This window comes from Gavialis gangeticus, unplaced genomic scaffold, assembly GCF_001723915.1.
Source record: "Gavialis gangeticus isolate Ggan-Ray unplaced genomic scaffold, GavGan_comp1, whole genome shotgun sequence".
Taxonomy (NCBI): domain Eukaryota; kingdom Metazoa; phylum Chordata; order Crocodylia; family Gavialidae; genus Gavialis; species Gavialis gangeticus.
In genome coordinates, this window is record NW_017728997.1 from 1,042,622 (window position 1) to 1,068,053 (window position 25,432).

Sequence of the window (25,432 nt, forward strand, 5' to 3'; positions counted from 1 at the left end):
AGTGCCAAAAAGCCCCACTGAAGCACCCAATCTATACAGATGCTGAGGAACCAGGTCAAACCAACATGCTTCCTCTCCCCGTAAAAGCGCTGTTTGTTTCCCCCCTCCCCCTCCATGTCTGTTAGCAGCCTTTGTGTTTATAACCGAGCCAATAACGCTTTTCACAGGTGGATTCTGCTTAGGCACATCTATGATTCAGCTGAAGACAAGATCATCTGATTTTGTTTGAGTGTCAAGTCAAAGCAAAGAAACAAGTGAAACAATTTTGTTTTCTAACTTTAGACCTCTGAAATTCAGTGTTTGGATAGACGGGACAAGACTTTGCTCCAAACTCGTTAAAAGGAAACGATTATTGCCAAGAAAAAAAAAAAAAAAAAAAATCATAGAAGTAGTGATGGGAAACTTTTTAATCTAGGATTTAGATTTATGTTTCAAAGGAGCCAAAATACTGCAGCTTACAAAGATCCTGCAGCCAAGAAGAGAAGAAGTCAGACTAACATGAACAGAGCCCTGAAGTGTTTATTTTAGCATAGATTTCATAGGCTCCGTAACTTGAGTTACAGAAAAATCCTTTTCCATACGCTTAATAGTGTGTGCGTGTGCAATGGTGAAGCCTTTGTCTAATGCTAGACAGAATGAGGCTGTGATGAGTGATGAATGAAATTAAACAGTGCATGCATTTTCAGGCATTTTGATAAGAAAATATTACAACACTTAAAGGCCTAATACTGCTTTCTTATCGCCATATAAAAATGTCACTTTTTTCAAACTGTATACAATTTATTACTACATGGGAATGCAGTTAAAAATGCAAAAACAGATTAAATCTTAAATCTTTGGTAAACAAAATATACTAGATTAGCAGTACATAAGACATACTAAACAGTAGTTAGATTCAAAATGTGAAAGAAAAATGGTTAATGAAAATATTTTTTTCTGAAAAGTAGTCACTTGGGTACAGTCCCCTCTCAATGTTTGTGCGTAACAAATAATTACTCTTGAAAAGAGAAAATAAAAAGATAAAAAGGGCCCTTCGTAGTAAGGTAACATGGCAGGAAGCAAAAACCACCAAAAGTAAAGTTTCAGTTCTAAATAACTATGCTATCTAATCACAAGGAAAAAGGACATCCAGTTAACATGATGTAAAAAACATCCACTAAAATGCTGAAGACTCCATGAATGTAATGCTGGATATATAGCTTTTCTCTGTACCTTCTACACCAGAATCTAGAGAAAGAAGCCACAGTGCACAAACAAGCTTTTCTACAAGAGATATCCATCTTTTTCACTTGGATCAAATTCGTTTTGGCTTACAAGTTACTAAGAGCCACAAGTTTACATTTTACCTAGGACTTTTTCAGAGTAGAATCACTCTCTGGAAACTTCTACAATTAAATCAGCATCACATTAATTTTTATGTTTTAATAAAATCGGCAGAAAACCAGAATTACCTTTGCATAGTCAAACATGCGCAAATCAGTGTACATATCAAGAGCTAGGTTCTCATGTCCACTTTTTTTGTATAGTTTTGCTGCTTCATGGAATTTTCCTTGGTAGGCATAAACATCTGCCTGAAAAAGCTCATTATTGCTTTCTCCCCGCTTCTTCCTTTCCTGGAAAAACAAAGACAAGAATGGCTCTAGATGATCACAAGCAGGATACAAGTTAGAACTGGCTACAAAAATGAAAAGTGAAAATTCTCATGTTTATTTTTATTTTCCCTTGGTGTTGGGTGAATATACTTTACAAAGAAAGGAATAATTCATCATGATTAATATTAAGGAAACAAAAAACAACAGCAAAATCAAATGGCACCTGATAGAATTTAATTTATTATGGAAGACTATGAAAACAATGTATTATTAATAATTTTTAACAAACACTTTAATACAAGGGAATGAACCTTTGATAAATCCACCTCTTTGTCTACTAAACCAGCCCAAAGAATCTGGCCAAACTAGCAGCATTTAAGCAGAAAAGCGCCAGAAGTAACTAACAAAGGTGTTTTTAGATGGTAAGTAGCTCAGGAATGTTCCGTCAGAAAGATAATGCATCTACCATGCTTAAGAACTTATTATTCAATACAGATACATTTAATAACTTTAGAAACATCTGCATATATTGTCCTGCTAATTAAGGTACCAATTTAATGGAGTATTTAAGCATATGTTAGAACTTCCTAGTAATTACAAACTTAAAGCAGGGCCAGATTTAACTGATCAAGATGTACTGTTCCACTTATGCAACTTGAATTGAAAGGAGTTGTTACAGATTAGTCTCTCAGAATTCAAAGTAATTTTGCCATAGAAATTTGGCACTTGCATTGCTTACTGTCACCAGTTAGACACAGGAATGTGTCAAGAGCGTGAGGAAAGCTCCATATTGATGCAACATGTGCTTAGTTGCCCCTTACCAACCTACCAAGGAGTCCCTAGATAATAGAAGCAGAAGTGAGCAGCCATGGAGTGTTCTGAGCGTTCTCTATGAAAGAATTTTGTCAAGGAATCCCAAGGAAAGTCTGTTTTCATTTAAAAGAGGAAGTCTGCTAGTCAAATAAATGAAGACTATGAAGCTGCAGTACCCTGAACAGGACCAGCAGCAGCATGTAGAAAGGAAAGAGGATACAGCTGACCAGGGAACATGTCCCTTTTTCCCTTGGGGCTCTGGGTGGAAGTAGGCTCCTATTGCAGTAGTTCATTCTATGTCAGGTTGTGAAATGACATGTGGCATTGCATCAGAACAAGGATAGCTCGACAAAAAACTGGAAGAAGTGGGGGGAAGATGTGTTGTCCTTTCTGGAGGCATACCTTTCAATTAATATTTGCATGTGCAATTTCTTTTAATGACAGGTTCAGTATAGATCTGCAAACATTGTATTGCCATAAAATCCGAGAGGAAGTTCAGAGTAGCAACTGAGATTCTTTGTGTACACATATAAACACAGCTATTGTATAATTAAATATATCAAGTAGTAGGAAAAGAACGCAAAGTAGTGATTAGAAAACAACGAAGTCAAGAATTCCAAATTCTACTTCCAGTTGTCACTGACTTGTCATGAGACCTTCAGCACATCATTTTATTCCTCTGGGCTTATTTGCCTATCTGCAAAGAGGAGATAATTATAATTACCTACCTCTGGGGAGGAGGTGGAGCAAGGCTTAATTAACTCATGTTTGTAAAGTACTCTGAACAGAACTGCAGGAGTCTATAGTATTATACCAGTTATTAATTGAATATTGAAGTATATTTTCCCTATTTTCCTTTAAGAAGGTTTCAATATTCCCACACAATTCATTAACTTCTTGATATTTTTTCCAATCGGAATTCAATCATAAGGTCAGAAACTTGAGTCACTACTTCAAATCAACATTTTTCACATTGAATTCCTTTGTCATTCCTTTAACAGATCAGGAATATTGTTTTGCAGAAGATCTTTCCAGGAACAACTTTCTTTAGCTTAAACGCATTTCTTACATACAGGTTAAAATTAAATATTTTTTGTTTTACCTCGATGCTGCTGATCAGTTCTAAATACCGAAGCTCTCGTACTCTGGTAAATGCCTGTTAGAAGGAAAAAGAAAAAGTAGCAACTTGATGGTTCAGAAAGTCAACTGATTTTTGGTGCTTTATACAAAAAAAATCCCCCCAAAATTGGGAAAACAACAGAAGAGAAACGAAAAATAAATTCACCTTCATGTCTATAGACTGGACACAACATGCCATTTTATTTCTACAGTGTGTAAGCCGGTGAATTCTGACTATAGTAGGTGCTCCTAAGCACTACAATAAGCAACAAGAAGGCACTATCCAAATTGTTCATTACATAAAATAAAATAGCGCTGAAGGAGTCCAACTGGCTTAAGTAGGTCAGTCCTCCAAGGGATAGGAAACACCAAGTAAAATATTGTGTGTTTTGACTGGCTATTTTAGGGTCTTTCCATTTGAACAGCCTAGGCATGCACACAAACAACTGCCAACATGAATGAAGTATGCTGCATATGCTTGAGGCACTAAATCAGTTTTTAAAAAGTTGGCTATAAAAAAGTAAAAATATTAGAAAGCAGAGAGAAATGCGAGGAAGGATAGGATAAGTTAAAAAGTACAGAGATAGTGTAACAGCATTTGCAAAAAAATAAATGTGCAACCAAAGCTCCCAAATGGCAGTGATGCAAGAGTTAAGAGTGGTTTATTGGCCAGGTATAATTATTAAAACCCATACATGTAACTGTTTAGACAGCAGCATGCTTCAGACCTCCAGCTAAATAAATGCTTATGAGGACATACATATGCTGCTTACACCAGATCAGACTAGGAATTGTGAGAGTCTTTAATATCAAGAAGCTTCTTTTGTTCATGTTAATCTGCTCCAATTCTAAAAGGACATTACTTTAAAATTCCAACGAGGCACTGAGAACTTCTTCATTTTAAGGTTAGCAATTGGGATAGTCATCTACAAAGCTGCCTAGAAAGGACTTATTCCAATGTCTTAATCTGAGAAAATAACAAAAATTACATTTAGCTTCCTAGAAAAGCTTCTGCAATATAAAGGATGCCTATTGTTACATTCCATTTCTTATGCATTTTAAACAATTTTGCTTTTTATATAAATATTCATGATGTTTTATGTTTTCTACTTTTTACTTTGCAGAATGTGGTGTATAGAAATGTACCAATAGTTTCCCCCCCCCACCCCATTGTAAAAAATGTTCTCTAATATCTAACAATTCAGCTGCCACACACCAAAACAGGGCAGTCTAGCCAGCAGAGAGGAAGCTGCCCTGCTTCACTAGTAACAAAGAACTGAAATAAACACTAAGAAAAAAAGCACAATCTCTATATGCAAGATATAGTCTAGATAGGGGAAGAAGAAAAAGAATGGGGCAGCATTAAGCAGCAGAGTATTATGGAAGGACAAGAACTGGGAGACAAATGCTACAGCTCAACAGAGCAATTCGTTGCTGCCACTTAGTGCTACATCTTGTTAATACAACACTGAAATGACACTGAAGGCAAAAATTCTTGTGGGTGGTATCTTTTATTGGACCCACTGCAGAAGTATTCTAATTTATTAACACATTTACCAGTTTCTCAAGCTGAAACTGAAAATCATTTGTATTCAGGAGCTGAAATAACCAAAATAATTTACAGTATTTTGCATGATTTGATAGGAAAAAAACTGAAGTACTGTAATTTTCACTTTCATCATATGCACAAGGTCTAAAAATAACACTGTTAAGAAAGAAATTACCAAAAAGGGTGATGTAGATATATGAACATCAGCTTCTAGTAATGCAACGGAAGAGGTAAATATTAGCAGATGTTATTAATACGTTACTTTTTCCTCCACACATGGATTAATACAAGTTACAAAATTTCTGCTATGCATCCAAATAAATGTTTTACCTTTTTAGCAGTTTCAAACTCTAGCCCTTCTAAAGCCTCCATAGCCAGCTCTTTCCAGTCAGTGTCAGTTACTCCCAAACAAGCAATTTGGTAGGCTTCTTTGAACATTTTCCGCTCCAGGTACTGATACATAGGTGCAGACTGAGGATTGCCATAGAGAAATATTGATCAAAAGCACAGTATTGAGATACACTAGTAAATTCTTAAGACTTACTAGATGAGGTTATTCATTAACCAATCCTACCATTTATAATCCCACTACAGAATCTATCCAAATTTTCTGCTTTAGAAGCAAAGAGTCTATAACATATTATGAGAGCTTTGAAAAATAATATGGTAGTCTCTTAAATATAAACAGGGAACTAGATAACTGAATTCCAAACCCTATTTTCTTGTGAACTTTGTTAGGTTCAGAACTGGTAAATATCTGGATTATTTTGCAAAAATATGCCTAACCAAAACCTAGGGAGGGCAGAAGAATTATTAGTAAAATTCGTTCCTATAATAAAATATATTTTTTAAATTAAATGCGTCTGCAAGCAAAAGTTTGCATGTGGGGACAACTATGTTAACAAGGTCAGAGAACACCTCAGCAAAAGAGGAGGAAGAAGCTGAGACTCATTTATAGTGAATGAACTTCAACAGTTTTAAAAATGGCTCAAATTATACTAGCCAAAGTGCAGAAACAGCAATGAGAGATATAAATATCCTGGGACTTTGGAGAGCATTCATTCTGGTAAAATGATATGTTCTTTTTAAAAAATATACTTTCATTTTTAAAAATCTTCATGTTATAAAAAAAGTGAAGACTGGCTTAAATGATTACCTGTGGAACTTCAACAGCTGACATAGAGAAAACATGAAGACAGAAGATCTTGGATCCATTGTATCCCACAACAAAGCCTTGAAGTTTTTGCTGATGGACAGGGAAGTTACTAGCTTTGATGTTGAGGTAACCCCCTCCAGAAAAGCAAAGCATGTCCTCACATTGTGTATTCCAAGCAACGCTATTAGCATTGGGTTCCTACAAAGCATATTACAAAAATAGTTAAACTGCTGTGCAACAGTTCTTCCCTAATATATGGCCTTCCCCCAGGGCATTTAATTATGTTATACCCTATATATGCAGTTCTTTTAATTAATTTCTGTATGATCTGATGCTTAAACTTAGAACATTAAAAACAGTTTCACTGTACTAACTTTATGTTTATTCAGTAGCAATAATTTTGCTCGTTATGTTTGTCATGTACTCTGCTGATCACCCATTTGATTGAAGTCTCTCTGCAATAAAAAGCTGCTGAGTACTAGAATAATTTAACCTATGGCTCTGTTTTTTGCCAGAAAAAGAATTTCACAGGGTCTTTCTTAAATATGTTGTGCTCTCTTTCTACCCAAGATCCTCTCCGAAGAGCGCTTTACTAACATTAATGGATTAAGGCTCAGAGACACTGTGTTAAATACCCTCTGAGGAAAGTATTATCGTCCCTTTTGTGGTGGGGGGGTGAGGGAAGAAGAAAGTTAAGCACAAAGATTTAGGGCCCAATCTTTTTCCTACTGAAGTCAATGACAAAACTCCCATTAACTTTAATTCTGTAAAGGGAGGAAAAATGACTTGAAGATCATGGAGGGGTATGGACACATGTAAACCACACACATACATACAGTGATATTAACACATGTACAAACACCCAGTAGGGGTGTGAAAAACATGCTGTATCCGATTCAGATTTGGCCTGAACTGGGGACACTACTTCAATTTGATTCTATTCAGCCAAAGACGAATCTGAAGATTCGATGCTGATTCGGAGAATCAGCGATTCGGCCATATACACAGCTTTAAACGTTTTTTCTACATACCTCAAGGTACCAGGCGCGGTTTATGAACGCTGAGATGTTGGGAAAGATGGAGCATCCCACAGGAGCGCAGCGAGGGCCCCCCGCATGCTTGGCGGCCAACCTGGAAGTAGACCAGAAGTACTTCTGGTCCACTTCCAGGTCCACCACTGAGCGCACTGGGGGGCCCCCCGCACCACCCTGGCTTGGTGATCAGTCACATAGGGACCCTGGGTGACCCCCCCAGACCCAGGAAACACCATTCACCAGGGCGGGGGTGTTCCCCCACGCACTCCTTGGCAGACCCAGAAGTGGACCAGAAACATTTCTGGATCTGCTGCCAAGTGCGCTGGGGAGCACCCCCATGCTCCTATGGGATGCTCCATCCGCCCCAGCATTGCGGCATTCACGAGCTGCCTGGTACCTCGAGGTAGGTAGGAAAAACATTTAAAGCTGTGTCTATACCTGAATCACCACCTCTTTCTGAATCAATTCGGAGAGTTCAGATTCCATTTGGAGGGATTAAAGGGTCTGCTTATTTGATTCAGATTTTTAGATTTGGCCGCTGAATAGGGCTGAATCAAATCAGGGACTGATGCTTTGCACAGCCCTAACACCTAGTTCTCCCAAATGGGGTATAGAAGCATGCACTTATGGAACCATTTCAAAAGGGAAGCAGCTGTTATGTTCTAAGTTTTATGTGTGGTCAAGCCAGGAACAAATGTGAAAGAACTGGGTCAAAAGCACAAGTCTCCCTCCTCCAATCTCTTCTTCACTCACAAGAGCAGTGGTCTCCAAAGTGGGGTGCGTGCACCCCAAGGGGTGCACAAGACGATCCACTGGGGTGCAGAAAGAAAATACTAGAACTTCTATTTATATAAATATACATATATTGGGGGTGCGTGCTCAAAAGTTTTTTACTGATAGGGGTGCGCGATCAAAAAAGTTTGGAGACCACTGCACTAGACAACACATTATGTGAAGGAAGCATTTTGATAAGAGAACTCAATAGATTAAAACCAACAATATTTCACACCTGATCAGGTTATGTTTATTCTAAGCTAACAAGTTTTTCTTTCCTTCTTTGTAATGGTTTTGAATTCTTACCTGGAACAGGAGCTCCTTGGTGTGAATATCATACACCAGACAGGTATCATTTTCATCTACCACTGCCAGCTTGTTTCGGGATGCGCTCATGTCTAGACAACGCACAGCCGTAGATTGCTTCAGAAGGACAATTGCAAAGACATTGTCCACAAATATCTTCAGAATCTGGATGTATTTTGAATACAGAGTTAGTCAAAATTACAGTTAGTAAAAACCAGCAATAGAATAGCTGGTACTAATGCTGTTGTTGAAAACAGACCTCTAATTATATACTCAATTGAATATTAAACTATCAAGCAGGCATAAGAATTAAAGGCAATTTGAGAATGCACTAAAACATTTATATCCTTGTTCTGTAATATTGGCTTGTTTACAAGCTAATATAAAACATAACGTACTCTACACATACTCACGGCCCTAGATTGTGTATTGTTCTACCTATAGAACAATTACATTGATGTAGTAATACTACAGGGATAAGCACAGAACAAATAATAAATATGTCATTACTTTTAGGCCAACAACCTATACACTTAAATAAGGGCTGTACTTAAATTTCTATTTCAGTTCTACTGAATAAATACATTTATAAGAAAGTTTCAACCACTGCTGGCATGGTGTGACATTTTATAGTTTGAATGACCGTGTAGATGACAGATGATGTCTTTGATAAACAATTTAGAATTTCTAATTGTATGATTCATTTACCTTCCCTACAGTTGATACAGTAAAAGCTCAGTTATCCGGCATCTCCTGGGAACAGGGGATGCCGGATAACAAAATATGCCAGTTAATTGAGCGGCCCTGGCTGCCGCTTCTCACGCCATGTCGGGGGCGCCACCCCTCCGTGGCATCACTGCCCCTCCCGCGGCATCGTCCAGCACAGCCCGTTATGACCCTGGGCTATGGGGGCTCGTCCGCACAAGCTGCTTTGTCTCAAGCTACGGGGGCTCAGAAAAACCAGAAGTGCCACAGTGGGCACTTCTGGTTTCACTTTATCTTACATGACAGTATGCTATTTAGTGGAGCATGCCGGCTTGTAAGATGCCAGATAACAGAACTTTTACTGTATTAAAGGGTAAATATGATTTGTATACACCAAAAAAAAGTCAGACAAGATTGCATGCAATCCTCCACTACAGTCCCATCAAATAGATTAACAAAAAAAAAAATATAGTTTTCCCATTCAATATACAGATACAATTTTCAAATATAAATTTTCCCTATTCAGTGGGACAGTAGCAGAAATTACATGCAATCTTGTCTGATTTTGACACTGGTTATTGCCCGATTAGAATAAATGCCAAAACCCCATTCTCACTAGTGGCAATATTTATAAGGAGTTATCAGTGAACTGTGCCTGAGACCTAGAGTCACCTAGGAAGCACGAGTAATAAATAAAGAACAACATTTTTGTATTCTGTGACAAACTACCAGGGCATAGCTAAAAATCAAGAACCTAAGCCCATAGGCAAAGGATGTAAATACCTACGGGTTTTTTTTCATTCTGGATTAGACTCAATCCAGGCCTACAGTATCCAGGTAATACAAGATCACGCTGCTTCCATGGTCAGCACTAAATATTTTTAGTCTCCTCAAAAGACTATAACCAGATTTTGTTTTGTACTTGGAGAAGTAAATCAGTTATAAAGAATTACCTGGCCATTCTTTAGACCTACTAAGAGGCCTTCTCTTCCAGGAGGTCCTCCAATTACTTTAATGTAACGAATAAGAGACTCCATCAGCCACTCCCGCTCTTTAACACCACTAAATGAGAGGCACTGTAATCTTTTCTCCTGAAAATCCAAGAGCATACTGTAGACTGCATGCTGATAAACAAATATAGAAGACTACTGTGTAATGCATCTGTCCAGATATCTACTATATATGTAAAAATCAGAAACAGACATACACAGTACATCAACGTAACAGACTGAAAATAATTATTTTAAAGTCTTCTCTTGGTATGAAGCAGAAAATACTAAAACCTTTTCTAGCAGCAGACATCCCTCAGATCTTTACAAACTAATCCCTAGGCTATAGGAAAATCATCTCAATGAAATACAGATCCCTGAAATATGATATAGTTACTATTTAACAGTCTACAGCAGCACTGCAGATTACATTACTCCACATCAAATTGTCTAATAGCATAAGCCGTTAAAGATTTTTTTCCAAGATACTAATCTTACCCTACTGCTTATTAGGACCACTGCCTTCAAGCATGAATGGCACACTCTCTCTCACCCAGACTGTTCAATTTTCAAACACGTACCTGGCATAAAATAATATGATCTGAACAAACAACCAACAAGTTGCACTCAAATTTCTTTACTATCTTTTCCTTTACACGGTAATGCATGTCTGAAGAGTCATCTGAGTATAACTCATAAATCAGGATTCTCTCTGGCAGCTGGATTGCTAGTCTGTTTTTATATATGGCAATTTTCTTTACAAGCTCTCTGCATTTTACTCTAACTGAAACAAAAAAAAATAAAAAGCATGGTAAAGAGAAGGCTGAAAATAGGCCAGTTTAATATCATATTAAAAACCTAGTTACATTAAAATTTAATCCTGATGAAATACTTCAACACTGAAAAGTAGCCACCCCATTAGAATAATATGTGGTTCTACATACACTATATACATAGCAAATCACACATTCTTTGCCAATTCTCAAGTAATATCAGCCATCATGACACACATTCCAGTTTTCAATTGCTGACGTAAAAAAGATAAAAATACTAAAAAAATATATAAAGTTAGCACAAATCTGAGACTGTTAATAAGACCAACGCTGACAAATGTAATGTACCATAACAGCTTCTCACATTTTCAGAGAGGAAGATTTTATCTTAAAGGCCCCTCCCTTTCTTAATGTTCTTTCAGATCCCTACACCTTTCACTAAGCCCTTCAGTGCTGATCCTCCAAAGATATAAGCACCAGTTTGTATTTGCATTTTCATCCTGTGAATTGTGTGCTTCAACTTTTCTACTGTCAGGAAGCTCTAGGGGATACACCTTGTGAAACATGGGACAACTCTTAACAAAAAGATAATAACAACAGAAGTGAAATGTGTGAAATTACCTTTTTGCTCAGTAATGAGGTGCTGAACAATAACATCGGTCATGCTGTCCCTATAAGCATAGCGATCCTTGTAAAGGCCATGCACTGTGCTGAAAATCAGCTGATAAAAGGAAATTGTTCCATCCTGGCACCCTACTGCCTGAACAGAAGGAAAAAGGTCTAAAAACACATGATCACCTCTGTGTCTATTAATGACAAGCAAAAAAAGACGCATGACACTTCTACAAAACAGAAGTTAACACCTGGATTAAATGTTTTCAACAGCATAACTCTCGGACCTTTATAATGTAGGGTGAGGGTTTAGATGAGCAAGGATCATGCATGCTGTTGGTTAACATACTGGCTAGGGACAGAAGTTACAAATAAACCAGCTTAAGTGATCAGAAACTGGTTTAAACCTGTAACAGAACAGGAGCTCAGTGCATATTAAACCAGTTTCAAAATGGCTGAAACTGGTTTAAGATAAACCTGGTTGAATGTATCAGATGTAACCAATCTGGGTCAAACCAGTTTATGAAACTTCTGTCCGAGACCCCTCCATGGTTCAAATTAAATCAGTCCCCCAGCATGCTTTCCAGCCCTGGGCTGTGCTGTCTGCTCCGAAGAGGAGGGCTGGCCCCACTCCTCTCTTCCTTAGCTGGAGCAGTGAGGGCTGGCTGACAAGGGGGTGGGAGACAAGCCTGGCTGGGGATGTAGCCCAGTTTGCAGGGGGGTGGGGACTGCCCCCCAAGGCAAACCCAGGCTTTAGTCTGGGGCCAGGGAGGGGGTTTAAATTCTACTTCCCCTGCTCAAATTTACTGCTGGCTGCAACTGTGGACTACAAAAACCCCAGAGGCACCTAGAAGCAGGAAAAGGAAGTGATGAGCAACCTTGCAGAGTTTTGCTGCTGTAATTCTGGACTGCAAATCCCAGAGACCTCAGGGCAGCATGAAGAGGAAATGAATACACAGCCAGAGAGCCATGCTCTAGTGCCCCCTGGCTTCTGGTCTGAGCCACTATAGGCATGTGGCTGCATTTCCTGAATCCAAGGGAAATATCCGTTCACTTCTGTTCCAATTTAATCTGTGCAGTTTTGACTAACCTGCAAAGACTAAAAATCGATTCAGCCTCAGGCAATTTGACTGTCTGTACCTAGCCACTGGGTCAGCTGATGTCAACTTGAGTTCTGCTATACAGAGATTATAGGGTATACAGTCCACACATTTTCCACAAGGTTTATTAGTAAAACTTTGAAATGCAGTGCGTCTACTTCCAGTCATGATATGACAGTCATCCTATCGCATGGGGCTCCACATTTGTTTTAAGGCAATTAAGATTTTCAATTCAAAAAAAAGTCAACCAGGCTGCATTTCCCTTGATCATTTCAAACTGCAGTCAGTGTTACAGTTGTTTACTTGATGCCTTTTGTATTTAGCGGCCTCATTATGAATTGAGATACCCAGATTTGAGCACCTTAAATGGCTAAACAGTTTTTACAGAAAATAAACAAAAAACAAAAGTAAAATGAGTCTTCTTACCACATAATTGGAGTCTGGTTTAACTTTACATGTCCACACCCAAGTGCTCTGCTCCCCTATGGTACCGAGACGCACTCCATCCTTCGTGTACAGAGAGACTTGTTTATCTGAGCCTCCCAGTAATATATATTCTCCCTTAGAAAAATAGCTAACACAGCAAGGGTCAAAATTAAGCACCCTGTCCTTCCCAATCTGCAAGAGAAAAAGATCATAGAAGAAACAGTAAAAACAGGGGATAAATTAACCAGATGAGCTCCATGGTACATGGGAATGTCCAGATGGCACACAGCTGGCCTTCATGTCTCTATACAACCCCCATGTCTTCATCCAAGCTGGTGATGTGGTTTTTTTACATTCCCCAATCATTGGCTGTTATAAATGATGGCTTAAAAGTGGTATTTAAAAGGCTTGCTTTTTGCAAACTGGCTTATAGGTGAAGGATAGGCAGCAGGGGTCAACTGATTTCTAAAAGCCTGGGTCTCACATGCACAGTTTTCCCAGCCTTCAGAAGCGGACAGGCTGTCTAACACAGCAAGACCAATGGATGCACATGCAGCCTGAGAAACAGGAGGCATGTACCACACTGTTCCATAACATGAATAGAGTGGCATCCGCTCACAAGGCCAAAGAGAGGGGCCTGAAATTCCTGTTTTGGGAAGGGTGTGCATGTGATGGGCTTGGAATATGCTGACGGAACAGAGCAGAACGTAGACAGTGTGACGAGCAGAGAGACCAATCAGCAATAGCCATGCATGAAGAGTCATCAGGAGTCATCAAGAGGGAAGGAGAATACAAAAGTAGAGACTTGAGAGTAACAAAAGGGCCCAAGTCCTTCTCCCTGAGGCCACCATGGACAGAGGGCACATCACCAGCCCGTCTCATCCACCCCACTGGAGAGGGGGTGTGGGCCTCAACATCCCACCTCCAGACCGGTGACATGCTGACATCTGACAGCTAAGTGAGCCTCAGAGCGAAGCCTGTGTCCTGGCGAGATGTATTTTGACTCCAATGACAGCCGCAGAGTCAAGGGCGTGGGGGGAAGCTGGGATGGAGTGCCACCACTTAATGCCCCGTGCTGCAGCTGTTCTGCCTCTTGCAGGGAGAGGGGTGGGGGGAGCTTTGGAATCATGGTGGCACTCCCCCATGCTTGGAGCGCTCTGATTGGCTGTCTCCGTCAGCCAGTCAGAGCACGAATAAAGTGTTACAGACAGACAGGCTTAGGCTTCTATAATATTAGAATTGCTTGATTGCTTGCATTGTTTCTTTTCTGTTATCACTGTGTATCAATAAATTTGCCTATTATTGCACGGAAAGTCGTGGCTGGTCTGAGGGTGGGCATGTCCCATCCTCCCGCCCCTGAACAAGGCATCTGGAGTCCTAAATCCAGAACCAACAATAAAGACCCTTGAGAATTGTTCCAAGTTACACCTGTACATCAGCTCCACCCAATAGATGTCTGTTCAAAACCATGGTGACCTTAAAAGCTTTACTGTAGTCACATGCCCCACACTGCAGCTGGATCTGGGACAGAACATTATGTCATAAAACTCTGAAAAACTAAGCACTGTGTCTGGTTGGAACCAGAGCTGGAGGGAAGGATATTCCAATGCAGAATTAAAACAAGACTTAAGAAACAAATTGCAAAAAAACCTTATCATTGCATTTGACAACACAGAACAGGAACAAATATATCCTTCTATCCTTGAGCATAAACATTACTTCATTTTTCTGAGGTATTAAAATAAAAATAAACTTACCTGTTTGCCACTAAGTTGATAAAAGGAAAGCCTTTGACCCCAGTCTGCCACAGCCAAGATGTCATTGTGTTCATCTCTAACACAGATAAGAAACAAATTAACAAGATGTGCAGTGAGATCAAGCAACTACATTAAAAGAACTCTCCAGCTACAGCCCCAGAAAGTAGAAAGTTAAAAAGCATAAACATTGAGGACAGCAGACATATGTCCTGGCTAATACAGGTACTCTTCACTTAATGTTGTCCCAGTTAATGTTGTTTTGTTATAACACCACTGATCTATTAGAGAACATACTCGTTTAAAGTTGCACAATGTTCCGTTATAATGTTGTTAGGTCACTGCCTGCTAGTAGGTAACTACTGTGATGTAACTGGATGTGCTTAACATCGTTTCACTTAAAGTCATGTTTTTCAAGAATATAACTACAACATTAAAGCGAGGAGTGGCTGTAATAAACATTTACAGCCAGGGAACTAACAGCTTGGGTAAGGGGGAAAAAGGTTCACCATTTCCACCACATTTGTCATTATGTTCCTGATTTTTTTCCCTTGAAAAGGAAAATTAACAGATCATTTTGCATACTGTCACTGCACTTAATATCTGCTGAAGTGCTCAAATTAACAGTCCCTACACTTACAGCTGAGACCAGATTCTGATCTCCCCTAGAGTAGTACATATGCACAGCAACACCAAAGTAACTGTGGATGAGGGAAGTTATACCAGATTGCTTGCCTGCATATCTGAGAATAAAGTCTGGCCCTTCAATTCTTGAGGCAGAGCACTGTCTTAGAAGGTGCCTGAACCCTGGCTGGTCTGACCACCTCAGTCCTTGGTCATGCCCCCCCCCCATGTACTTGCCTGGGGAAAGGGAAAATGCTACTGAAGTCAGGATTTGAAATGTGTATGTGAAGTATAAATAAGGTATTAGAAGTAAAACAAAAAACAGTCAATAGTGAGCCCAACCATCCTGTCTACTGAATGCAAGAGAGTCCTCCACAAAAAATACCTGTTATTTATGCACCTAGAGATTCTATCATAATGCATATGCACAAGGGAGGGTGAAGCAAAATTACACAAAAAAAATCAAATTTTGGAATTTACCAACTTTGGTAGCTTGATTTTGCAAGCCTAATAATGTTTATTATCATAGTGGCCTTGTTTGATGTATGGGCACATATGTCTGAATATTAACATAAATATCTATGTTGTCTCTAGAAAAAAAAAAGTTTTGTTCCCTAGAAGTTTCACTCACAAGCTGGTGTCCCTAGGGCTCTCTTCTTCCTCATGCTCTTCTTCCTCTGTCTCACTACTCTGACTACTGCACATGCTGGACTTTATAGCTGGTATTTCCTTTATATAGTTGTGGATTGACTCTTCTTCCTCCTCCTCCGTTTCCTCCTCTTCACTTCCTCTAGAATTCCAGAAATTCTCCCACCGACTGCAATATCAATTGTTCATTCATTTTCCCTAGAACTTACTGAAGCTGTCTTTAAACCACCGACCCCCAAAAAACCCTACTATTTTGAGATAAACTTCCCTCTCTGTAGAAACCCCCACAAAAAAATTCCCAGAGATTTTGTATGTGGATTTTGTATCCTCTTTTTCTACTTATTGAACCTGACAGTAAGGCCGAACAAGGGAATGCATCTGCTATTAATGCGTTCCAGGGTATCAGCTGGTATGGTTAAAAGTGCACCCCTAATTAACTTGTGTTTAAAAAAAATTTTTAAAAAATCAGGCACCCTGGTGAAATACAGCATAGGGCTTATATGGTAGAAGTGGGTAGCTCTAGAAGCCAACCTTGAGAATTTCATCTTAGAGACACAAATTTCAGGAATTCTATCTTAAATACAAATTACAAAGTATCCCCCCACCTGCAATTCTGGGTTAGAGCTTGCAGTGGGGAAAAAAAACAAACGGGTAAGACAGAATATAATAAAATTGGCCTCAAAAATGTTATAAAACCTTCACCGTTGGGTTAGTCACGGAGGACATCTCTATACTGCAAACTCTTTGCACCGGTCAGCGGTCTGCTCAGACACACAGCCCATGTCCTTCATGTGCTACCCACTGAACTGGAAAAGGCATACCCATGTTAACAGAGTACCAATGCTTAACACTGGCTGTGGTGTAGATATATTCAAAGGTATGTTCAAAAGGGACAAAAGGCAGCACATTCAAGTCTCAGGAAAAAGGGCAAAGCTTTCTTCAATAAGCAGCAGCCTATATGGAGATTTTAGAACATGAGGAAGGGATGCCTATAACAGTGCCATGTAAAGGAATGTTAATGTTGGGGGGGTGGAATCTAGGTGTAGTTTGCTTTTCATTTACACCACTAAATCCACAGTATCTGCACTGACTTCTATGAATTCCAGATTATACACATTTGGAAATGGAAACTGGCCACTAGTAAAGGCCCTCAGGATTCTGAAGAAAAGCCTGCAAGGACAAAGAATAAAATGATGTCTGGAACCAGTAAAGCAGGGCTTACTTATCCATTCCTCTTTTTTTGTTTTTTGCATTGAACTTACCTTGATGGATTCCAGCAAATTGACCATATTGGCGATAAAGCTCCACCTGGACGTTCTATTTTAACTTTTTCTTCACCATTTTTATTCCTTATGCTTACAATGCCATTGAACATCCCCAAAGCAAGGTACTGGCCATCATTTGTCCAGCTGATAACAAACAAAAAAGTATCACAGAGATTTCATTTGATAGACATGTGGCTTAATGCACTATTGGCAACTACAATGACATTGCCTATGTAGGTATAAAGACTGTACATCAATCAATGAAGAACCCAATTCTCAACCCCTAATCACTGTCTCTGCATGTTTAACTAATTACACAGACTCACGTTTTAATGTTTTCATATTCTTGTCATTAGAGAAAAAGAACTTTTAATGTAAATGACAATCGATTCCTTAACACTTACCTACAGCAGGTGATTTTACTGCTTGATTTATGTTTGGAAACTGACTTCTGTTCAGGAGACCATAAACCTTTATAAAAAAAACCCGCCAGAAACCCCCCACATTAAAATTATATTCTTCATCATCAAAATCACCTTTCAAACTAGTAAAAATAGGCGAGTGAGCAAATAAAACCTCCGTTTCATTGTAGTGAGGCCAGAATTTCCCATGTTGAGGAAACTCATTTAAATAAATGCTTATTATCTATGCATGGGGGGGAAAAAAGTAAACCTCTAAATAAAAGAAGAAAGAAGCATCTCTGAAGGGTGGCAAAAGAAAAACTGCATTGCCACAAGACACACTTTGTTTTATGGCACTGAAGTACACAGCTTTTTTCCAACTGTGGTTAAGTGTTACTTGATATTAAATAAAATATCTTCTAAATTTACATCATACCCTACATAATGGAGTAGCATCATGTTACGGCTACATTTATCATTAGGAAAAAGAAAAACTGCACCTGTATGTTGTTCACTGATTATTAATTGCCCCATTTTAATAATTCTCCTTAGCTTATAAAAAGCATCTAAGAGGAAACAGACTTACCAAAATCACTGGAGGAGCAAGATGCTAGTTGGTGAGTAACTGGGTTATATGAAACACACTGTATAGAGTCATTATGCCTAAAAACAAAGTAATCAGTACAATTCAACAAAATTTTTTAAATACCATATTTCTAACTTTTAACAGCAGATCTGAAATCCAACCTAATCCTTATGTCCCTCAGCAGATTAATTGCTTTGTTTACTCTTTCTGATCTTTTCAATCCACCTTTCCCTCTCTGAGCAATGCCCCCTCCTTCTATTCCTTCCTCCATGTTCTTTTATCCATTGCATTTAAAATTACTGTATTCTTTTCTATTCAGTATCCTTCCTCTCTGCTAGTCCATTCATAACATCTGATGAAGTAGCATATTGCTTACAAAAACTTATGCATTTCTGAATGAGTTAAGTATTCTAAGGGTGTGTGCAGACAAGCAGGAACGTGCTTTCCTGAGGTACAAGTAGCAGTGACACACCTTGTGCTGCTGCTACTTGTTCCCAGGGAATGCCTGAGCCATATGTGCTGTGGAACGTGGCAGGTTATCCTGGGTGGCATGGGGGGGCTGGAGCCGGCAACTCTACCGGCCCCAGCAGCCTTATCTGCAGTCCTGGGGGCTTCTGAGAAGTGCAGCCATGGCACTCCTGCAGCAAGAATCCTGGCTAGCAGCTGAAGCGTGGTTCCGGCCAGCCAGGGTCCGATTTTGGGTGGTGTGTGCTGCTGTCACACACTCCGCCCCACTTTTTTTTTTTTTTGGCAGGGATTGTTTTGACTCCAGGATCTCCCAGGATCAACCTCCCATCCCCACGCTGCAAAGTAGCAGCATGGGAAACGGCTGCATGTCAATGTGTGGCACCGCAGACAGGTCTGCAGTGCCACATACTACACAGCCATGCTCATCTGGATGCAACCCTAAGGTGCCAACCTGCCCCACCTTCTGGCAGGACAGATATGGTACAACTTAGTTTAATTATCTGCAGTATTACACTAACCTACAACTATATTCACTTGAAAAGAAATACTTACTACGTTAAAGATAGCACTCAGTCCTTAAAACAGAGCTTTCATCAGACTACATCAAGAATTACCTAAACAGAGGTAGGCAACCTTCTTTGGATGTGGGCTGGAATGACCCATCCTGGGTCAGAGGCAGGTGGGTAAGTGCTACAACACAGCCACTGCCACCACTCATCTCCATGGAAGTACCCTGCTACTGAATGTTACCGAAGCCCCAAGTGTGTTGACTAGATCCAATACAGCCAGTTAAATGAGATTAATGAAACATGCTGTAAAACATGATTAAGTGTTATATGCCAAATTTTACCAGCAAATATATCTGTGCATCTCACTGGCTTTAGAAAGTATTGTGCATAGCTCTTCAGAGGAATTTGGCCTTGAATATGTAAAACAGATTACATGTAAACCTCTTAATAAATGGTAAATGCTACACTGATTACATGTATGCATACAAATCAGGGCAGAAAACATCAGAACTACTTGGAAGAGACAAGTACCACCCCTCATCTCTGGGCTGGGCTTTGAACTACAACTACATTAACTTAACAGTCCTCCATCTCTTCCAGCACCACTCAGTCATTAAGACCAGAAATCCACAACCAAATTTTGTAGGCTTGGAAGGCAAGGAAATAAAAGGGCTCACTTACGTGTATTTCAGAATGCCTTCTAACTTGGAAGTCCAAATGATCACGCTTTTATCAGCAGAGCCAGATGCAAAACGCTTGCCTAGAAATTAAATACAGTACTGAAACCCACACTTTTAAGAATCATTTTTTTCTCCAAATACTCAGTTTAACCAAAGTGAATGCAGGAAGTTCTTTGTAATAGTTTGAGCTCTACAGCACAAACAATAATGGATGCAATCCTGTAACTGACTTTACATTGCTGTACTTCTGCATCCGTATGAAGCTACCCTGATCTCAATGGGGCACTGCAGACGTTAATATTATTACTCTCACGCAGAGCCCCACTTAAGCCCCCACTCAACTACAGAGACATTATGTTGTGACCTATGTTGGTAACTTTCTTCTGCATCTAGGGTTCATAAAGTACTTTGAAACCAGAAGATGAGAGGCAGAGCATGACTATTAGAACTCTTTGGCATTTTCACTGCTCAGTTTGCAATACGAAGAGGAAGAAACCAATTACTTTCCATTTTTACAAATTAAAGCATCTAAGGAAACAGCTATACCTGCACCAGGCAGTGCCATGCTGCTGCATATTCAATGGTCCTTGCTCACCAGGTCCCAAACCAGAATTAGGAGCAGCTACCTTAGTTCAGGGCTGCAAGTGGGCTCTTAGCGTTATTAAAACTATTTTCATCTGCTGCTGAATGAATTAACCCACCTGCTAAGACAGATACACTACTTGTGTTTCAGGAGATGGCGCACACAGAGCAGCAGCTGGCACAGGAAGTTACTGGTACTGGGCATTCCCCAAGAAAGCCAAAAGGTGTCACTTACCATCTTTAGCATAAGCCACACAGTACACTGTGTCTTTATGTCCTTTCAAAGGCTGAATTAACGTTCCATCAGATGTATCATATACCTATATAAATAATAACAATAAAAAAAGAATAATATAAGGCCCTAGTCCTCCAAGGAGCTCTGTGAAACTGGGGCCTAGAAGTATAAGAACTAAACAGGATTTTAAAAAGTTTTCAAAGTGCATGTTTTTTTGCAGTTTCCCCATTTAGTCAGTTTCCCCTGTTTGAGTGAACCTTTTACATAGCAAAAAGAGACAGATCTTACTTCTATCTACAAAAACATAAGTAAGACCTTAAAATCTGGCATGAAGGTTTTGGAATAGTTCTGGTAGCTACAACTACTTTTTAACTTGTCTTTTGAAAATGGCCAGTGTCACAGGGCACTTCAGTGCCCTGCTCCTAGGAAAAGGTACAGGTGCCGGTTGCCGGGGCAACCGCAGTTTGGTCAGCTGACTGGAAGGGGGCAGGGCCTGGCCTATATAAACAGCGTAGGCTGAGACCAAGCAGGCAGTTCCCTGCTAACATCCAAGAGAGAAGGAGCTCTGCTAGAGTATGCAGCCTAGAGCAGCTTGGTGGCCTGAACAGCTTCGGTTCATGGAGACTGGGAAGAGAAACCCCTGGTAGGGATTTGAGTGATGTTTAGCCAGAGGGCTAGAGTTTGCACTTTAGCCAGGAGGCTTAGTTCTGAGTTGTAGCTGATTGGCTTACATTATTGCTTTTGGTTGTTAGACTGGAGGACCGGGTGAGGCTGTAGGGGCTGGAGGAGGCCTCATTAGGGGCTCCACAGCAGTGTGGGGACCCCAGTGCCAGAGAGGGCACAGCATTTAGGGGTGCACTGACTCTAGCCCTGGGAAGGGGCACAGTGCATTGGGGGCCAGATAAGGTCGAGGCCACCCAAGCCCCACAGGAGTGGTAGACCCGAGGAGGGGATTTAGGGGCCAGGTACAGCTACGGCCACCTGAGCCCCAGCATGGAAAAGGCCCTAGGGCAGGCAAGAAGCCCCTGGACTTGGGGCCAGGCATTGCTACAGCCACCTGAGCCCTGATTGTGAGGCAGGGCCCCAGTGCGGGCAGGACCGAGAGAGAGAGCCCGGGGTGGGCACGGCCGCAAGAAAGGCCAGAGAGCGTCCATGGGGAGCGCGGAGAAAGGCCCCAGGGTGGGCGACTGAGACAAGCCTTAAGGGGTGCCGTGAGGGCATGGCAAAGGATTTTAACAAGACAACATCTGGTACATCTGAGAGGCTTGGGGCATGGTATCAGGGATGGGGTAGGAGCCATGTGTAGCCCTCAAGGCTTTAGGGCATGGAGTCAGCTGAGATGGGACACAGACTGGGATACATCAGGGGTACCGTGTCCAAAGGGTCAAAAAGGCAGCCTCCCATAACAGTGATGACATCAAAGAAGTTGCGGGCGAGAATGAGGGTGCATTGACACCAGCTTGGCACAGTAGGGGACGCTAGGAGAGATCACGGCCGCTCCTAGGACCCCGTTCCGTGACAGCCAGCATTTAAGTAGATGCTGCCTTTTAATATACTAGAGCAGGGGTAGACAGCTTTTTTCAGCCGCAGGCCAGAAGGATTCACCCCTGGCCAGAGGCTGATGAGTGCAGGGCCCAGCCACAACCACCACTTCTGTCCCCCTTAGTGACACAGGGAGAGCACCCACAGCCAAACATCTTCATGACTGAATGCCACCAAAGTCCCATGTCTGTGGACCAGTTGCAATGTTTCCATGTTGCCGACCTCAACGTCAAGAGCACACATTTCTTTCTAAACACTGAGAGCCAGGTATTATGTGATGGGAGAATAAAGGTTAAAGGATCGTATAAACAAAGGTAATTTATCTAATGTTCTCAGGCAGCTAACTTAGATAGTCTGTTTTATAGTAACCCCTTCTCTCATGTCATCAAAATCTTTTTAGACCTAAAAGAGGGTCAAGTGAAATACAGCCCATGGGCCTGATCCAGCCCAAGCGCTGTCATCTAGCCCATGGGGCCCCTCAACAAATTGTGCCCCACCCAGCTCTTCTGCCCACAAGGATGGGAGCAAGGTACTCACATGTACATGCAGCCCCAAAAATGTACCCTATGGCCTCGCTTCCACCCTTGTGACCAGAAGGGCTCGGCAGGCCAGAGTGCAGTTTCGATGCAGGGTTGCTGCTGCTGCAGCTCCCCTCACTCCTCCCACCCCCACTGGATCTAGGCTGCAGGTTGGGAAGCAGTGGGGGTGGGGCTGCAGCTGGGAGGGAGCCCCAAGCATGGGGCTGGTGGCAGTGCGGAGCCCGTGCCCACGGGGACAGGGGGTGGCAGCAGCTCAGAGCTGGGGTGTGCAAGCATGTGGGTGTGAGGGAGAGTACGGGATGCGGGACCCTCCCCTCCCCCACTCCCTATAGTGTGCAGCCCTGGCAGACCAAGGGAGCAGCAGCAGGTGGGGCGTTGAGGGCACAGGTGCCTAGCGGGACATGGCTCTGGCCAGTCCACGGAGTGGCAAAGCCTCTGCGCACCTACCTGTATAGCCAGAGTTCCCAGCCACTCACGTGCAGCCCCTCCATTCACACAGCAGGGAAGGAAGTCCCATGTACTGGAGCCAAGTGCCTTCCCTGTCGGGGATGCTCAGCAAGGGAGAGAAGTTTCAGGCTCTGGATATAGGCAGCTGGGTGGAGGCTGCACCCCTTGCTGTAATGTACAGTGCTGGCCAGAGCCGTGCCCTATGGGCAGTGTTGGGGGGGGGGGTCTCTACACACCCTGACCCTCCCTCACACTCTGCACCCATAACCCCCCACATATACACAACCCAACATACCCCACGCCCCCCGCCACACTCCCTCACAACCTCCCAAACACACATCCACATCCCCCATACCCCACCATACACCCCCCATAATATACAAAACTAAGAATTTATTTATATGCAATATATACAATCACCTCTATATACACACACACACACACACACACACACACACACACACAACACAAACCATGACAAAAATATTTTTTGTAATAAAATTAAAATATGTTATAGTAGGCGTTTGACTTTTAGCATATGATTTTGTTTTCTTCTGGTTCTAAGATAGCACCCCCCCTCCCAAAAGGGGTATTTTGGGGGGGGGGGAGGCAAGGGGAAGGACTTCCAGTGGGAAAGGTCAAGGGTTAAGGTGGTGGGACTTCCAGTCCCAAGATGGTGATAAGGGGGCAAGGCAACCATCAAGGAGCAGGGCTATCCATGCAGCCCTTGACAGCTCACCAAAACTCATTAAGTGGCCCTCCACCTGAAATAATTGCTCACCCCTGCCCTAAAGTCACATGAAAGGGTCCTCATTTAAAACAAACAAAATCCAAAAAACGTTACACTGGAAAATGTTAGTATATTTTGAGGCCATCTATAACTGAAGGCCACCGACAGGTAATGGCAGATTGGGAAGGCAAAGAAAGGAGAGATCTCTTGATGGTTATTTCAACAAATTAACTGAATGCATGTCAAACCCCCACCGTATCACTGCTGTTGGGAAAACTTAAAGCACTCTCCTACCAGCAGTCTGTTTCCTGCTGCAATGATCAGTTGCGTCCCATCGGGTTTAAACGCGAGGTCATAGATGCTGCAGAGAGAAACCAAAAGGGAACATTTACAGGAGCTTGAAACACAATAGGGAGCAACTGCGGAAACATGCCGGGTTCCAGCATAGCCATGTCCGAGCTCCAGCTCCACAGAGCGGGTCTCGCGTCCCGTTATCCAATGGGTGACATGATACATCTCCCCGAGCTAACAAGAACGTGCCCCAGGCCTCGCCCAGGTCCAGGCTGTTCCGCCAGCCGACGGCCACCTGACAGACCAGGACGTGGGCTGCTCCCCAAACCCTCTCAGCCACTGCTCCTGGGGGCAGTGGCAGAACTGGGGCAGAGGGCAGCGCAAAGCTGAACCCGGATGGAAAAGGCCGCCCGCGAGGCAGAAACACGCGGGGCCACAACGGAGCAGATAGAAACACACCGGCAGGGGGCTCCAGTCCTCCAGCTCCCTGGCCGGGGTTCCCCAGGGTACAGAGTAACAAGGGGAGCAGAGGTTCGGGAAAGGGGCGTGGCCACCTGGGACAAGGGGGCGTGTCACCCGAGGGAAAGGGGCGGGGCGCATGCGAACATTCGCTGCCCCCCCCCCAGCTCTTACCACTGCTCCGCCTTGTCCCGCCACGTCAGCGCCGCCCTCATGTCGTCCGCCGCCGCCCCCAGCGGCCGCCCTAACGATCCCCCCCCGCCAGCCCTCTTCGTCCTCCTCTTCGCTCCCGCCGCCCCCCCGGCTATCTTTTCCCTGCCGCCGTTCGTTTATTTACATGGCAGCGTCCCGGGCAACGCGCACGCGCACGAGGCCCACTCGGCGCCGACGGGGTGGGGCCGGGGGGGGGAGCGAACCCAACGCCCGCACCGCGCAGGCGCGGAAGGCGGAGCGTCCGCAGCTGATTGCGCGGGCGTCTCGGCCGCACGCATGCGCAGAATGTTCCTGGGTGGGGCTACTTGCTTTTGGCGGTATGGGGCCGCGCGCGTGTTGTACAGGTCAGCGCGCCGTCACGTGACGTGAAAGATGCCGCGACATGGCGGCCCCGGAAGTAGGGGAGCAAGGAAAGGGCAGGTAGGGTTGCTATAGCAACAGGCGGGGCTTGTTCCTACTGTCGTTCAGAGCCTGGTGTCGCGCGGTGTGGGGGGCACAGGTGATGTCATGG

The 25,432-nt window shown here is 42.4% G+C and overlaps 2 protein-coding genes across 7 annotated transcripts in view; one reads left to right on the top strand and one right to left on the bottom strand.

Annotated features, from left to right (window-relative positions):
- The window catches only part of IFT122 (intraflagellar transport 122), a 38,924-nt gene extending 13,860 nt beyond the window's left edge, over positions 1 to 25,064 (bottom strand). Inside the window, exons 1-18 of one of the 4 annotated variants that reach the window (XM_019504661.1) lie at positions 24,883 to 24,975; positions 24,253 to 24,319; positions 20,701 to 20,785; positions 19,885 to 19,963; positions 18,227 to 18,303; positions 17,644 to 17,710; positions 17,237 to 17,383; positions 15,958 to 16,143; positions 14,706 to 14,781; positions 12,949 to 13,140; positions 11,432 to 11,570; positions 10,619 to 10,821; positions 10,002 to 10,139; positions 8,344 to 8,508; positions 6,230 to 6,427; positions 5,404 to 5,544; positions 3,508 to 3,561; positions 1,452 to 1,613 (exon numbers count right to left, since the gene is read on the bottom strand). In XM_019504661.1, the coding sequence (XP_019360206.1) occupies positions 1,452 to 1,613; positions 3,508 to 3,561; positions 5,404 to 5,544; positions 6,230 to 6,427; positions 8,344 to 8,508; positions 10,002 to 10,139; positions 10,619 to 10,821; positions 11,432 to 11,570; positions 12,949 to 13,140; positions 14,706 to 14,781; positions 15,958 to 16,143; positions 17,237 to 17,383; positions 17,644 to 17,710; positions 18,227 to 18,303; positions 19,885 to 19,963; positions 20,701 to 20,785; positions 24,253 to 24,319; positions 24,883 to 24,923 (2,217 nt within the window). In that variant the 5' untranslated portion in view covers positions 24,924 to 24,975. Of the gene's footprint in view, positions 1 to 1,451; positions 1,614 to 3,507; positions 3,562 to 5,403; positions 5,545 to 6,229; positions 6,428 to 8,343; positions 8,509 to 10,001; positions 10,140 to 10,618; positions 10,822 to 11,431; positions 11,571 to 12,948; positions 13,141 to 14,705; positions 14,782 to 15,957; positions 16,144 to 17,236; positions 17,384 to 17,643; positions 17,711 to 18,226; positions 18,304 to 19,884; positions 19,964 to 20,700; positions 20,786 to 24,252; positions 24,320 to 24,882; positions 24,976 to 25,045 lie in introns of those variants that run through there. The other 3 variants (XM_019504660.1, XM_019504658.1, XM_019504659.1) reach the window with 3 other exon arrangements.
- A 119-nt stretch (positions 25,065 to 25,183) lies between these two features.
- Positions 25,184 to 25,432, top strand: part of MBD4 (methyl-CpG binding domain 4, DNA glycosylase) — a 12,320-nt gene continuing 12,071 nt past the window's right edge. Inside the window, exon 1 of one of the 3 annotated variants that reach the window (XM_019504664.1) lies at positions 25,184 to 25,341. In XM_019504664.1, the coding sequence (XP_019360209.1) occupies positions 25,304 to 25,341 (38 nt within the window). In that variant the 5' untranslated portion in view covers positions 25,184 to 25,303. The remainder of the gene's footprint in view (positions 25,342 to 25,432) is intronic. The other 2 variants (XM_019504662.1, XM_019504663.1) reach the window with 2 other exon arrangements.